Source organism: Panthera uncia, chromosome D1 (assembly GCF_023721935.1).
Source record: "Panthera uncia isolate 11264 chromosome D1, Puncia_PCG_1.0, whole genome shotgun sequence".
In the NCBI taxonomy this organism is placed as follows: Eukaryota; Metazoa; Chordata; class Mammalia; order Carnivora; family Felidae; genus Panthera; species Panthera uncia.
In genome coordinates, this window is record NC_064808.1 from 7,540,202 (window position 1) to 7,556,050 (window position 15,849).

General features: G+C 47.3%; 1 protein-coding gene and 1 pseudogene across 2 annotated transcripts in view; one reads left to right on the forward strand and one right to left on the reverse strand.

Annotated features, from left to right (window-relative positions):
* Positions 1–15,849, forward strand: part of LOC125932020 (phospholipase A and acyltransferase 3-like) — a 34,908-nt gene that overhangs the window by 11,107 nt on the left and 7,952 nt on the right. For both annotated transcript variants that reach the window (XM_049644385.1, XM_049644393.1), the window contains exon 3: positions 9,643–9,745. In XM_049644385.1, coding sequence (XP_049500342.1) covers positions 9,643–9,745 — 103 coding nt within the window. The remainder of the gene's footprint in view (positions 1–9,642; positions 9,746–15,849) is intronic.
* Positions 12,222–13,095, reverse strand: LOC125932010 (peroxiredoxin-1-like; annotated as a pseudogene).

Below are 15,849 nucleotides of genomic sequence, written 5' to 3' on the forward strand. Positions count from 1 at the left end.
GGTTTGTGAGTTTAAGCCCTGCATCGGACTCTGTGCTGACAGCTCAGAGCCTGGAGCCTGCTTCAGATTCTGTGTCTCCCTCTGTTCCACCCCCACTCACACTCTGTCTCTCTCAAAAATACATAAATATTAAAAAAAATAATAAAAACATAATATCAGTATTTTAATTCCCCCAAAAGCCAGGTTTTAGTTTACATTTATTTGACTAACTAGAATGTGTTTGTGTTAATGGTAATATGTATATCTCCTTTTTAAATTCTTTATCATGCTCTTTGTCCATTTTTTCCTAGTTTGATATTTAAATCTTTTTTATTGGTTCGTAAAAACTCTTTTTTTTTTTAAATTTTTTTTAACGTTTATTTATTTTTGAGACAGAGAGAGACAGAGCATGAACGGGGGAGGGTCAGAGAGAGGGAGACACAGAATCCGAAACAGGCTCCAGGCTCTGAGCTGTCAGCACAGAGCCCAACGCGGGGCTCGAACTCACGGACCGTGAGATCGTGACCTGAGCCGAAGTCGGCCGCTCAACCGACTGAGCCACCCAGGCGCCCCAAAACTCTTTATATATTAAAGATATTTATCTGTTTTTCTGTCATTTTCTTCCAGCTGATCATGGTCATTTGTGGTATTGTTTCAATGCATAGAATGTGCTGGTCTCGCTCTTTTGGCTAGAAGTAACAAGCACCCCCCTCACGCCAGCTTAGGTAAAGAAGTTTTTAATTTAAGGACACAGGTGGAGAGGTAAGAGGATTCTCGTGAAAATCTAAGAACTTGAGCTATAATAAGGCTGGGTCTCCCAGGGAGCTGGGAGGCAGTTCAGGATCAAGGTCGTTGCAGGCACCTCGGCTGCTGGAGTTAGTATGTCCTCATGCACGTGACTCACTAGCCATTCTTGATTTGTCAAAGCATCTTCTATTTGACCAGAGTTGGGATTCTCTCCTCTCACCCTTGGTTTGGCCCATGGTCCCTGCAGTCTTGGGTTGTGGGCAATCATTTTCCCTTAAAAGGGAGTCTGAACATAGCAGGCAGTGATAGAAACTTAAACAAATTTTTTTTTAATGTTTATTTATTTTTGAGACACACACACACACACACACACACACACACACACACACACACACAGAGTGTGAGCCGGGGAGGGGCAGAGAGAGAGGGAGACACAGAATCCCAAGCAGGCTCCAGGCTCCGAGCTGTCAGCACAGAGCCCAACGCGGGGCTTGAACTCACAGACCATGAGATCATGACCTGAGCTGAAGGTGGATGGTCAACCGACGGAGCCACCCAGGCGCCCCTAGAAACTTTTAATAATAAGACCTTTAACGTTTTTAAAACGTTTAAAAACCTTTTTATCTTTTCCTTTGTGCCTTTTTCTTTGGCTTTTATCCCTAGTGGGTCTTGATTCTAAGATGATACATATCCCTCAATATTAGTTTAAAATTTATGTTTTTATATCTTATATTGAAGCGTTACTGACTTTTATTTTTATTTTTATTTTTTTATTATTATTTTTTTGCATTATTGATTTTTAAACATCATTAACATGGTCATATTTACAGGTTCCAGATGGGAGATGATTTCAAGGGATTTTGGTGACAGATAATAGCCACCTTTTCCAATTAAAAACTGCAAGCTCATCAACATGAGGGATTTTTTTCCCCCCCATCTAAAAATCTTAAAAAGTTTTTATTATACAAGTAACTCAGGGGCACCTGGGTGACTCAGTTGGTTAAGCATCTGACTCTCGATTTCAGCTCAGGTCATGATCTCCGGGTTTGTGAGATTGAGTCTTGCGTCGAGCTCTGCACTGATGGCATGGAGGCTGCTTGGGATTCTCTCTCTCTCCCTCTCTTTGCCCCTCCCCCACTCATATTCTCCCTCCCCGCCCCCCATCTCTCTCAAAATAAATAAAGAACATTTAAAAAATGTTGAAAGACTCTGAAGCCCAACCCCCACTGTAAATAATACACAACAATTTGGTCTGTTTTTCCCAGATCATGCATAGTATATACAGTGCATTTTGCTTATAAATATACAAAAATGTATTTTAGGGAAAAAATGGGATAATCATGTCTTCAACATACTTTTACAATTAGTTCCACGTCAGCTCATATAAATCTACCTCGTTTTCTCCAATGGCCGTATGTGCACATGGCCAGGTGGATGCGGGATAATTTATCTAATTGGTTCTTGTTGATGATTATGTAGGTTGTTTTTCCGATAATTTCGGAGGCCAGAAATTGTTCCTCGGTTTGCTTGCTAAGGAAAATGGCTGTTATGCAGCTCTTTGTAACTCTGTTTTTGTGGGAAGGATAAAGACTTTTTGTTCTGAAATCCCATGGGCACAGAGTCTCAGCTTTGCCATTGTTTCCGCCTGCGTTGTGCAGTAGAACCCTGGTTACCGTGCGTGCTGGGGAATCCCAGGAGTCCAGCCCTGGAGAGGTAGCTCTCTTGCTTTTCAAAAGAAAAAAAAAAAATTTAAATGGTTATTTTTTGAGAGAGAGAAAGAGAGAGAGGGAGAAAGAAAGAGAGATCGTGAGTGGGGGAGGGGCAGAGAGCGAGAGGGAGACACAGGATCCGCAGCAGGCTCCAGGCTCTGAGCTGTTAGCACAGAGCCCGCCGCGGGGCTTGAACTCAAAAACCGCGAGATCGTGACCTGAACCGAAGTCGGATGCTCAACCGACTGAACCACCCAGGCGCCCCGAGGTAGCTCTCTTCCTGATGCTCCCTGTTGGCCACTTGCTCCTGGAGGAAGAACCAGCTGACAAACAGGTCCCCCAGAATGTGGATCAAGCTGAGTGAGGGAGACATCACTACCGATCCTTTTTTTAAAAGTTTATTTGTTTTGAGAGAGACAGAGACAGCACCAGTGGGGGAGGGGCAGAGAGAGAGGGAGAGGGAGAGAGAGAATCCCAAGCGGGCTCCACACCGCTAGCACAGAGCCCGATGTGGGGCTGGAGCCCACAAAGCCACGGGATCATGACCTGAGCAGAAACCAAGAGTTGGGCACTCAACTGACTGAGCCACCCAGCTACCCCACTCCCCATCCTTTTATAACAGGAGTTGGCGAACTTTTTCTGTAAAGCTCAGATAGTGACGATTTTACGGTTTGCAGATCATAGGGTCTCCGTTGCAACCCCTCAACTCATCTACCGTAGAGAGAAAGCAACCCCAGACAATATGTAAATGAGTGGGTGTGGCTGTGTGCCAATGAAATTTTATGGACCCTGAAGTTTGAATTTCATGCAATTTCATGTGTCACAGAACATCATTCTTCTTTTGACTTTTCCCCCAACCACTTAAAAAAACATAAAAACCATTCTTAGCTTGCATACAAAAATAAGCACAGGCACAAATTTGGCACTGGGATTGTCGTGCTCATACATCTGATTTTATAACATGATTCCTTGAGTTCTTAACTTGGATTCAGCTCAGTTGGTTTGTGTGTTTCATGAAGTTATTGTTTCTCTAGTTAGATTCTATGACAGAGGGTGAAGTCATTCATATTCTTAGTTCATGGCATCCTGTCCTGGCTGGTCCCTGTAAGACCCCCCCCCCCCCCCCCCCCCCCCCCCGCCCTTCTCTTGTGGGTTTTTTTGTTTTGGTTTCTTTGGGTTCCCTTATATCCTCATCCCTTTCCAACGGCTAGCATCCTGATGTATTTAATGTGTGTTCGTTAGTCCACATGATTCTGTTCTTGTTTTTGTTGGTTTTTTATTTTTTATTTTATTAAAAAAATATTTATTTATTTATTTGTTTGTTTTGAGAGAGAGAGAGAATGAGCAGGGGAGGGGCAGAGTAAGAGAGAAGGAGAGAGAAAATCCCAAGCAGGCTCCGTGCTGTCAGTGCAGAGCCCTATGTGGGGCTTGAACCCATGAACCGTGGGGATCATGACCTGAGCTGAAACCAAGAGTCAGACGCTTAACCGACTGAGCCACCCAGGCACCCTTCTTGTTGGTTTTTTAAGACGATCTTTGCGGGTATGGTTCTTCTAAGATGCGTATCATTGGTTTGCGTGTGGGTATCTTTATATAAGCGGTGTTGGGTTGCAGAGCTATTCTCCTTTTTCCACTTAGCTCTGTATCTAAAAGATCATCCTTGTTGCCATGTGAACACCGAGTCTTTGCACTAGTTAGAAACTGGTGCACAGGGCTCCACAGGTGAGTCCGCCACCTTTCACTTCATTTTTAAAAAGAAGTGTCCTTGGGTGCTTTTATGTATTGGCCTTGTGCCTATTTGGAAATAGGTACCATCTGCTCCTATAAGGGGCAGGCAATTTGCTTGTGTATTTTAATGCTTATTTATTTATTTATTTATTTAGAGAGAGAGAATGCAAGTGGGGGAGGAGCAAAGAGAGAGGGAGACAGAATCCGAAGCAGGCTCCAGGCTCTGAGCTGTCAGCCTGGAGCCCGACGCGAGTCTTGAACTCACAAACTGTGAGATCATGACCTGAGCCGAAGCCGGATGCTTAACTGACTGAGTTACCCAGGTGCCCCGTGATTGCAGATTTTAAAAAATCAAAACTTTTTTCCTTCAAACTTTAGATATCCATTAACATTAATTTTTTTATTTATTTAAAAAATTTTGTGTTTAGGGACGCCTGGGTGGCTCAGTTGGTTAAGCTGCTGGCTCTTGATTTTGGCTCAAGTCATGATCTCATGATTTGTGGGTTTGAGCCCTGCATCAGGCTCTGTGCTGACAGCTTGGAGCCTACTTGGGATTCTCTCTCTTCCTCTCTTGCTGCCTTCTTCCCCTCTCCTCTGCTCGTGCTTTCTCTCTCAAAAATAAATAAATAAACATTAAAAAAAATAAAATCTGTTTTAAAAAATTGAGGTCTAATTGATCCTTTTTAGCATTCCTCTCTTTTAAAATTCTTATTTATTCATTTATTTAGAGAGAGGGCACAAGTGAATGAGGGGCGGAGAGAGAGAAAGAATCCCCTAAGGGGCATAAAGACAGAGAGAGAGAGAGACAGAGAGAGAGAGAGAAGTGGGGCTTACCCAGAGCTCATGTTTTACCTGAAGTGGGGCTTGTGTTCACCCAAAGCAGGGCTTGATGTAAGACTCAAACTCACAAACTGTGAGATCATGACCTGAGCCAAAGTCAGATTCTTTTTTTTTTTTTTTTTTGGTTTAGAAAGTATTTGCAATTTATTTTGTTTAATTTTATTTTTTATTTTTTAAAATTTACATCCAAATTAGTTAGCATATAGTGCAACAATGATTTCAGGAGTAGATTCCTTAATGCCCCTGACCCATTTAGTCCATCCCCCCTCCTACTACCCCTCCAATAACCCTCGGTTTGTTCTCCATATTTAGGAGTCTCTTCTGTTTTGTCCTCCTCCCTGTTTTTATATTCTTTTTGCTTCCCTTCCCTTATGCTCATCTGTTTTGTATCTTAAATTCCTCGTATGAGTGAAGTCATATGATATCTGTCTTTCTTTGACTAATTTCGCTTAGCATAATACCCTCCAGTTCCATCCACATAGTTGCAAATGGCAAGATTTCATTCTTTTTGACTGCCGAGTAATACTCCATTGTATATATATACCACATCTTCTTTATCCATTCATCCATCAATGGACATTTGGGCTCTTTCTATACTTTGGCTATTGTTGATCGTGCTGCTATAAACATTGGGGTGCATGTGTCCCTTCGAAACAGCACACCTGTATCCCTTGTAGTGCAATTGCTGGGTCGTAGGGTAGTTCTATTTTTAGAAAACCATACTGTTTTCCAGAGTGGCTGCACCAGCTTTTATTCGCACCAACAATGCAAAAGAGATCCTCTTCCTCCACATCCTCACCAACATCTGTTGTTGCCTGAGTTGTTAATGTGAGCCATTCTGACAGGTGTGAGGTGGTATTTCATTGTGGTTTTGATTTGTATTTCCCTGATGATGAGCGATGTGGAGCATTTGTTCATGTGTTGGTTGGCCATCTGGATGTCTTCTTTGGCAAAGTGTCTATTCATGTCTGTTGCCTGTTTCTTCACTGGATTATTTGTTTTTTGGGTGTTGAGTTTGAGAAGTTCTTTGTAGATTTTGGATACTAACCCTGTATCTGATAGGTCATTTGCAAGTATCTTCTCCCATTCTGTCAGTTGCCTTTTAGTTTTGCTGAGTGTTTCCTTCGCTGTGCAGAAGCTTTTTATTTTGATGAGGTTCCCAGTAGTTCATTTTTGCTTTTGTTTCCCTTGCCTCCGGAGACGTGTTGAGTTAGAAGTTGCTGTGGCCAAGGTCAAAGAGGTTTTTGCCTGCTTTCTCCTCGAGGATTTGGATGGCTTCCCGTCTTACATTGAGGTCTTTCAACCATTTTGAGTTTATTTTTGCGTCTGGTGTAAGAAAGCGGTCCAGGTTCATTCTTCTGCATGTCGCTGTCCAGTTTTCCCAGCACCACTTGCTGAAGAGACTGTCTTTATTCCATTCTTTCCTGCTTTGTCAAAGATTAGTTGGCCATACATTTGTGGGTCCATTTCTGGGTTCTCTATTCTGTTCCATTGATCTGAGTGTCTGTTCTTGTGTCACAAAGTCAGATTCTTAACGACTGAGCCACTCAGGCGTCCCCTTTCTTTTCCTTAATAATTTTAGTTTTTTTTTGTTTTTTTAATTTTTATTTATTTATTTTTTCAACGTTTATTTATTTTTGGGACAGAGAGAGACAGAGCATGAACGGGGGAGGGACAGAGAGAGAGGGAGACACAGAATCGGAAACAGGCTCCAGGCTCTGAGCCATCAGCCCAGAGCCCGACGCGGGGCTCGAACCCACGGACCGCGAGATCGTGACCTGGCTGAAGTCGGACGCTCAACCAACTGCGCCACCCAGGCGCCCCAATTTTAGTTTTTTTAATACATGTTTTTAATGTTTATTATTTTTGAGAGAGAGAGAGAGAAACAGAGACAGAGAGCAAGCAGGGAAGGGGCAGAGAGAGAGGGAGACACAGAATCCGAAGCAGGCTCCAGGCTCTGAGCTCTCAGCACACAGCCCGACCCGGGGCTCAAACTCACAGACTGCGAGATCATGACCTGAGCTGACGTCGGCCGCTTAACTGACTGAGCCACCCAGGCACCCCTAATAGTTCTAATTTTAAAAAAAGTTTATTTGTTTTAGCAATCTCCACACCCAACGTGGGGCTTGAATTCACAACCCTGAATCAAGAGCCGCTCCCTCCACAACTGAGCCGGCCAGGCGCCCCTTTAGCGTTCATTTCTATGAGTTTTCACCAACACACATGACGGCATAGCTGTCACCACCATCAGATACAGAACATTATGGAAAGTTTGTTCCTCTCTCCTGCCCCTTTGTTGCCCACTCCTCTCCCCACTCCTAGCCCCTGGCAATCACGGATCGTTTTTCTCTCCTATAGTGACGGCTTTTCTGGAACGAGACATACATGGGCTAATACATTGCACTGCTTTTCGGGTATGGCTTCCTTTACTGAGCACCAGGCTTTTGCCACCCTGTTACCTTTTGATGTTTACGGTTATAAGGTTTGAATTTCTTTGTAGATATTTTTGTCATTGCAATAAAAAAAATTTTTTTTCAGGCATCCTTCTATGTGTAGACCTCCTTTCACTGGTATTTATCTGGAACACAGTGAGCTCCTCAGGTCTGCACACCCACCAACTGCTCATTGCCTGACATCTTATTACTGATGGTCAAACTGTCTCCTGTTGTAGTCGGTGGGCTTCCTGAGGGCTGGATCCCTGCCTTGTCTTCATGTCCTTGCTTATTCATGGGGACCCCCAGCTAAACTCCCTTTGGGGGATTTCTGAAGACCCCCTAATTCTCACCAAACAATACACAATACATTTTTTTCTTTTATTCTGGAAAACAAGTGGGATTCATAAATTGCAACCATTGTCCATTGTTCTGAAGTAGGTTCCCAGTAAGGTCGGGGAGCCTTCTTTTTGGCAGACTATTTACAATCACTGCAGAAGAGAACATGATTTATCCATAACGTTTCTGTGAAAAGATTTTTCTCCTGTCATATGTAATAGTTATTTTCAGTTTTAATGTTTGTATAAATAGAAATGAACTTGCCATTGACCTTGCTTCGTAGGCCTTGTGGAGTTGTGATTGGCTAGTCCCACTAACCTTTGTTTTTATCCCAAGGGAGGCCATGCAGGGGTGAGTCCTCCCCATCGCATCCTTGATGAAATCTCTGTCAGGTCCGTGGAGCTTGGCGGTGGAATGTGGGCGAGCCCCCGTGGGTATGCCCACCAAGGGCAAGCAGGCCAGAGGCTCCCCCACCCCCCCCAGATCCTTCACTTGCTGAAGACTAAAGGGATTTTCCTTGCTCATTAAAGAGATTTAAGATTGGCTTGGATCAGAGAAGCTTGTCACCCCTGATTCTGGTCCAAATCGAATGCTCCCACCCCCAGCACTTAGCGTAGGGTCTGTTGCTGGTCCCTCAATAATGCTAAGGCAAGTGATCTCGAACCTCTCTGAAGTTTTCTCCGGCTCTGCCCCACGCACCCCAGCAGGGTAGGGCTCCCAGTGGCATTTCCCTGGCACACACGCACCCACTCACCCCTGCGCGCACTTCTTGTGAGGCAGTAAGAAGTATAATTTTGGGTTTTTGTCCCCAATTCCTGGCACGAGGCTTCTAAAACCCTTGTAATTTCCTGACTGACAGGAGAGAGAGGAGAATCTTTCATTATTCTTAACAAGCCCCTTCCACCCGCACTGGAGTTTCTGCTCATGAGGTGATGAGAGTTCAGAGCTGGAGGAACTGACCTGATTAGAGGGCTGGAAATTTCAGCCCCACCTCCGACCTCCTGGGAGGGGAGAGAGGCTGGAGGGCGAGATCATCGCTAAGGACCCATGAATGAATCAATCATGCCTGTGTAACTAACGCAGCCTCCGTGAGGACCCTAACCTAAGGGGTTCGGAGAGCTTCTGGGTTGGTGAACACAGGGAGGTGCTGGGAGAGTGGCACCCCGGACAGCTGTGTGCATCCCACATGCCTTCCGGGTGCGGCGCGTCTCTGCCATCTGGCTGTTCTGAGTTGCATGCTTTATAACAAACCGGTGATCTAGTAAGTGAATGGTTCCTGAGTTCTGTGAGCCATTCTAGCCAATTATAGAACCTGAGGGGGGGGGGGGATATGGGAACCCCTGATTTATAGCTGGTTGGTCAGAAGCGCAGGTGACGCCCAGGATTTGTGACTGGCAGCTGAAGTGGAGTTGGCGGGGGGGCAGCCTTGGGGGACTGAGCCCTGAACCCGTGGGGTCGGTGTTAACTCTGGGCAGTGAGTGTCAGAATCGGGGTAAATTGTACGACATCCAGTCCATTTCCACCGAGGATCGAATGGCTTGGTGTGGAAAAACCACATATCTGGTGTTAGAAGTGTTGGTGTGAGTATAGTGTACAAGAGAAAGAAGTTTCCTTTATTCATATACTAACATTCACACACACACACACACACACACACACACAGAGCCACTCGTCATTGGGATGAGCAGCCGGGAGGACATTACTTCCAGAGACATACCAATTCTTGGTCAGGCCCAAGGCCAGGTTGCGGAGTGCCTAAGAGACACCCTCCCAATTTGACAGCCTCTGGCAAGGGACCCCGGCCTCTGCTACCTGGTTCCAAGGTCTCACTTGTGCCACCTCTAACAGCCCTGTTCTTGATTTTGCAGCCAGAGCCCAAAGTTGGAGACCTGATTGAGATTTTCCGCCCTTTCTACAGACACTGGGCCATCTACGTTGGCGATGGATACGTGGTCCACCTGGCACCCCCAAGTAAGGGCGCGGAGGGCCTCCGCTGTGCTGGGGCTGGGAGGAGAGGGAGATGGGCGGCTGTGGGTAACAGGTGACCTCAGCTCCCCGCCTGGTGGCTGGTTCCTGAGTGCTGCAGGGAGGCAATCTGGTGTGAGGCAATGGTTTTCCAACTCTGCCCCTTGGGACCCTAAGGGTTCCCTATAGGGGCTGAGGTGGGCTTCCAAGGGGGTGGCTCTGCTTTTATGTTTTGTTTTTGTTTTTGTCTTGAGAGAGAGAATGTGAGCAGGGGACAGGGGCAGACAGAGAGGAGAGAGAGAGAATCCCAAACAGGCTCTGAGTTTAGTGCAGAGCCTGACATGGGGCTTGATCCCACAACCCTGGGATCATGACCTGAGCCAAAATCAGGAGTTGGATGCTTAACTGACTGAGCCATGCAGGTGCCCAGAACACATTCAACTCCTTTTTTTTTTTTTTTTTTAACGTTTATTTATTTTTGAGACAGAGAGAGACAGAGCATGAGCGGGAAAGGGGCAGAGCGAGGGAGACACAGAATCTGAAACAGGCTCCGGGCTCTGAGCTGTCAGCACGGAGCCCGACGCGGGGCTCGAACTCACGGACCGTGAGATCGTGACCTGAGCCGAAGTCGGACGCTCAATCGACTGAGCCACCCAGGCGCCCCAACACATTCAACTCTTAAGTGTAAAGCTCCCTGAGAGAGCATGGGCTTTTGGGCAGCAGGTTTGGTGGTGAACCTAGTTTCTAGCCTTCAGTCTTGGTTTCCTTATCTGTGAACTGAGGCTAAGAACACTTCACCGGGAGAATCGTTGTGACGGTCCCCCATCACTTTTCTTACACCTTTTTTTTTTTCGCTTAAACTGAGGTATAACATAAATATAGTAAAGTACAGAAACATAGTAAAGCGTATAGTCAGTGAATTAAAAAAAAAAAAAGTCTCCATCCGTGTGACAGTGACCCAGATCAAGATCTGGAACATTTCCCCTACCCTAAGAGGCTCCCTCTTATCACTGCCCCACCCCCACCCCCAGGGACGATCGCTATTGTAGCTTCTCTTGCCATAAATCAGTTTTGCCTGCTCTAGACCTTCATGTCAGAAGAGCTTCATAGTCTGTGCTCCTTTGTGTCTGGCTTCTTTCCTTCAGCCCGTGAGAGTCACCGGCTTGTGAGTAGCAAGTTCTTTATCATTGCTGGGTGTTTTCTGTCATGTGAATACACCTTGGTTTGTTGTCCGTTCTCCCGCTGACGGACATTGGATTGGTTCCAGTTTTCGGCTGCTGTGAATACAGTTGCTGTGGACATTCTTGGACAAGTCTTTTGCCCCCACCCTCCCCCTTCCTCTAACTAATGGCCTCACCCTGTAATTACAGAGAAATCAGAAGTAACCAGAGTATAGGTCATCTTCCCCAGCCCTGGTGAACCAAAACCCCCAATATCTGCACCCATATCATCTGCCTTTTCTTCTGCTAAAATGCAAACAGTGCCCCTGTCCTAAGGTTTAAAAAGCCAGCCTCTGCATGGGGGTCCTAGACCCCCTCTCTTACTTTCATGAGCACTTTGCTCCTCAAATTCCTCACCTCCTGTATTATCGTGGTTCCCCTCTCTACTAGGTCATTCCAGTTGGCGTAGAAACCACGGTAATAACTCTGTTGATGAAATGAACAATGCTCCCCCACCCTCCCCATGTCTTCTCTAGATAACTCCCTGTAGAGCGAATCTTTGATTGTCTACCATGGCCATCAACGCTTCTTCACTTGCCCGTCCCTCTTCGGTTCCCTCCACTGGGCTGTCTCTTTGTTTAGCCCCCTCCCGAAGTAGCCCTTCTCACAGCTACTGAAAGACCTTTCTCATCTTGACAAAGCTAAAGGTCCATTTTCTCGTCAAAACTTACTAGGCTTCTCTGCAGCATTTGACACGAGCAACCTCTCTCTGGTCTTCACCCAGCACCCGTCTTTCTTCCTCTCTCACTGGGCCCTCCTTTCATGGTCTCCTGTGTGGGTTCTTCATCCTGTCCCATATCCCTCATCCTTCCAGCACTTTCTATTGGTGGATGTTTCCTAAGCCCATACCCGCAGCTTAGGCCTCCCCGCTCAGCTTCAGCCTTGTACATAGCCTCTTGACCACTTGGCATCTCCACTCGGGTGTCCAGTTGGCACATTGAACTTGACACGCCCTGAAAGTCTCCAGTGGATGACACTACCCAGCTTCTGGAGCCCAAAATCCAGGCGTCATCCTCAATCCTTCTCACCCCGCATCTGATCCACCAGGAAAGCTGGTTGCCTTTTCTCCAAGACAGACCCCGGGTCTGATCACTTCTCACCGTCTCCACTGTCGTGCCCTGGGGTAAGCCACCATTCTCTCCTCTGAAGCTTCCGGCTGGTCTCTCTGCCCCTCGCCCGCTTGTGGCCCGTCCCTCCTTCCCTGGGCAGCCAGCATGATCATTCTAAAGTATAAATCTGATTATGTGACTTCTCTCCTTAAAATTCCTCCCCCCTCTCAGTTCAAGTTTAATAGAAACAACCAAAGATCAAAAGCGATGCCCCACTTCTGTGCAGATCAGTTGGCCTGCCCCATAGCACAGCCTGAGCTGTGACCAGGAAGAAAGGAAGGAAGGCAGACCCGAGGAAGAAAGGCTGGCCTCCCCAGCCCCTGCAGGAAAGGCCTGTCCTATCCCAGTACCAAATCTAAAGTCTTGTGTTTTAAGCATGACAATGGTACAAAAGAGGTTTTGTTTTCATGGCCGCCCACTGCAGCCTGGCCCGAAAATGACCCAGCGCTCGCCTCTGCTTAGAGAATTATTCTTTGCTCTTCTGGACATCGGGCTTGACTGTATCACTGTCAGGCTTTCAGCCAGCTGGGCCCACTCCCCCCCATGCTTGTCGGTAAACTGGGAGGCCTGAACGAGTCTCAGAGTCTCATCCACAGAGTGGCCGACAGGGAGGTCATTCACATGATGTGCCGAAGGATTCCTTCATGATCAATGATAAAGAGGCCCCTGAATGAGATGCCTTCATCAGCCTTGAAGACTCCATTGTCCTGAGCGATGGTACCCTGGGGGTGCGATACCTGGGTCCCAGTCCTGGGCGTGTGGATCCACGACAGAAGTGAGAGTCCGAGTCCACAGAAGCACCAATCATTTGCAATCGAGTTTCTTACATTCTCCCGTCCTGTCACTGACAGCAAAGATCTCCGTGGGGGAAGCGAAGGTGAAAAGACAAGAGAGTAGGAGAAGAACACAGCGTAGATTTTCCTTTGTGGTCAGAGAGGCTGATACCTTTGAACTGGTCATCTGGCATTATGGCCGTGGCTTTGTACTTGGGGGCAGGGTGCCCAGTTTTGGCATTTCCTGAAGCCATCTTGCTATCTGTCCCTAACCACTCTCGAGCACCAGAGCTCACCTGGATGCCTCCCCCTTCATGGCACCCTAAGTTGAGTAGGGCAGGTCCCCGGGAGGGGGGGGGATGAGGAAAAAGTGCCAACTGGGGTGTGGGAGTGCTTCTCACCAGCTCTGAGACAACGTGCCAAAGACCAGTTGGGAAGAAGATGCCCCTTAAAATTCTTTTTTTTTTTTGAATTTGTTTTAAGTTTATTCATTTTTGTGAGAGAGAGACAGAGCATGAGCAGGGGAGGGGCAGAGAGGGGGGGTGCGGGACACAGAATCCAAAGCAGGCGCCAGGCTCTGAGCTGTCAGCACGGAGCCCGATGTGGGGCTCGAACTCACGAACCGCGAGATCATGACCTGAGCTGAAGTCAGATGCTTAACTGATTGAGCCACCCAGGTGCCCCAATTCTTTTTTTTTTAAATGTTTATTTTTGAGAGAGACCAAGAGAGAGAGTGCGAATGAACAGGGGAGGGGCAGAGAGAGAGACAGAGGGTCCGAAGCAGGCTCTGCGCTGACAGCAGAGAGCCTGATGTGGGGCTTGAACTCACCTGAACTGAAGTCAGAGGCCTAACTGACTGAGCCACCCAGCCACCCCCAAATTCTTGATCAGCTTTTCCATGACACATAGAATAAGACTCAAAGTTTATACCGTGGCCCATGAGGTCCGGTGTGGTCTGGCCTCTGCTTGCCTCTCTGACCCTCATCTTTCTCTCCCCTCCTCCTGGGTCTCTGGATTGCAGCCACACCGGCCTCCCTGCAGCCTCTGGAGCCTACCACACTCTTGCTTCTGGAGGCCCTTGCCCTTGCCCTTCCTTTTGCATGTGATGCTCCTTCCTGGATCTCAGCACAGCTGCCTTGCCCCCATCATTCCAGGCTCCACTCGACGCCCATTCCCTGGGGTGGCCCTCCCCTTCCCGAGCCTCCCCTCTCCTGTAATCCTCTCCTAGTCATCGTCTCCTGTAATATTTCACCTAATCTAATCCAGAGCATATTCACTACCTAGAAGTACCTGATTTTGTGTATTTGTTCCTTATCGGGGTGAGTCCTCTCACTGGAATATGAGCCACTTGAGGGGAGGCACCCTGTCCAGTTCATGCCCCTCTCTCCAGCACCTTGGACAAGGCCCGACACACAGGAGGGCCTCCGTGTTGACTGATTGCACAGTGGATGTACCTGGTGGACAGGAGACAGGGGAGGGCATGGCAGGGATCCTGGGGACAGGTGTGTGTCACGGGTCATTGGGTGGGTGATGCTCCTTTAATGGGAAAAGTTGCTTCCACATGTATCTTCTCACGAGAGCTACGCAGGAATCTTGCCAGATAGCTCAGGACTGACCTCATGCTACTCAGGAAATGGTAGAAATCAGAGTTGGAAGGAAGCATGGAGAACGACCCTAATGATAGTGACAGCTGACACTTGCTGGGCACTCCCCCTGTTCCAGGCACCAGAGAAGTCACCTTACATGGCCAGGTCTGATCATCCTTGCAGCCCCCACTGCGGTACAGTAGGGACAGAGAGGGCTGTTATCATCTCTGTTCTACAAGGACTTAGAGACTCTGAGAAGTTAAGCACCTTGTCCAAGGTCACACAGCAGATAGAGGTAGAGGTGGGAGTTGAACTCTGGCTGTCTGACTCTCCATTCTGGGCCTTTAACCATGATGTTATACTGCCCAGTCTGATATTTCCCCCAATTCGGTCATCAAATGTGTGCCATACGCATGTGCCCTTTCTATGATTGCTTAATTAATATTTTCTTTTTTTAAAAAAAGATTTGTTTTTAAGTTTATTTATTTTGAGAGAGAGAGAGAGAGCATGAAGAGGGAAGGGACAGAGAGAGAGAGAGAGGGAGAGGGAGAGGGAGAGAGAATCCCAAGCAGGCTCCCTGCTGTCAGCACAGAGCCTGACACAGGGCTCGATCCCACACACCATGAGATCGTGACCTGAGCAGAAAATCAAGAGTCGGATGCTCAGCTGACTGAGCCACCCAGGCATCCTACTTAATTAATATTTTCTTTAATGGCTAACTTAAAAAATTTTTTTTAATGTTTATTTATTTTTGAGAGAACGCGCGAGCAGGGGAGGGACAGAGAGAGAGGGAGACACGGAATCGGAAGCAGGCTCCAGGCTCTGAGCTGTCGGCACAGAGCCCGACGCGGGGCCCGAACCCACAGACCGCAAGATCATGACCTGAGCCGAAGTTGGATGCTTAACCGACTGAGCCACGCAGGCGCCCCTATTTTTTTTAAATTGAAGTATAGCTGACACACGATGTTGCATTAGCTTCAGGTGTGCAGTGAAGGGACAAGTCTGCCCGTTCCGCTGTGCTCACCGCAAGTCTAGACGCCATCCGCCCCCAGAAGAGGCTACTACGACATCCCTAATGACACTCCCTGTGCTGTGCCTTTTATCCCCGTGACTGCCTCACCCCGTAACTGGAAGCCTGTACCTCCCACTCCCACCCCACCCCTGCTCCTTCCCCTCTGGCGACCACCGTTTCATTCTCTGTCTTATGGGTCTGTTTCTGCTTTTCGTTTATCTCTTTAGTCATTTGTTTCGTTTTATAAGTTCCACGTGTAAGTGAAATTATACGGAATCCACCTTTCCCCGTCTGACTTCTTTCGCTTTGCGTTAATACCCTCAAGCCCCACCCGTGTTGTTGCAAATAGCAAGACCTCATCCTTTTTTGTGGCTGAGTAATATTCCACAGGCAGTTTAATTTCTGGAGCT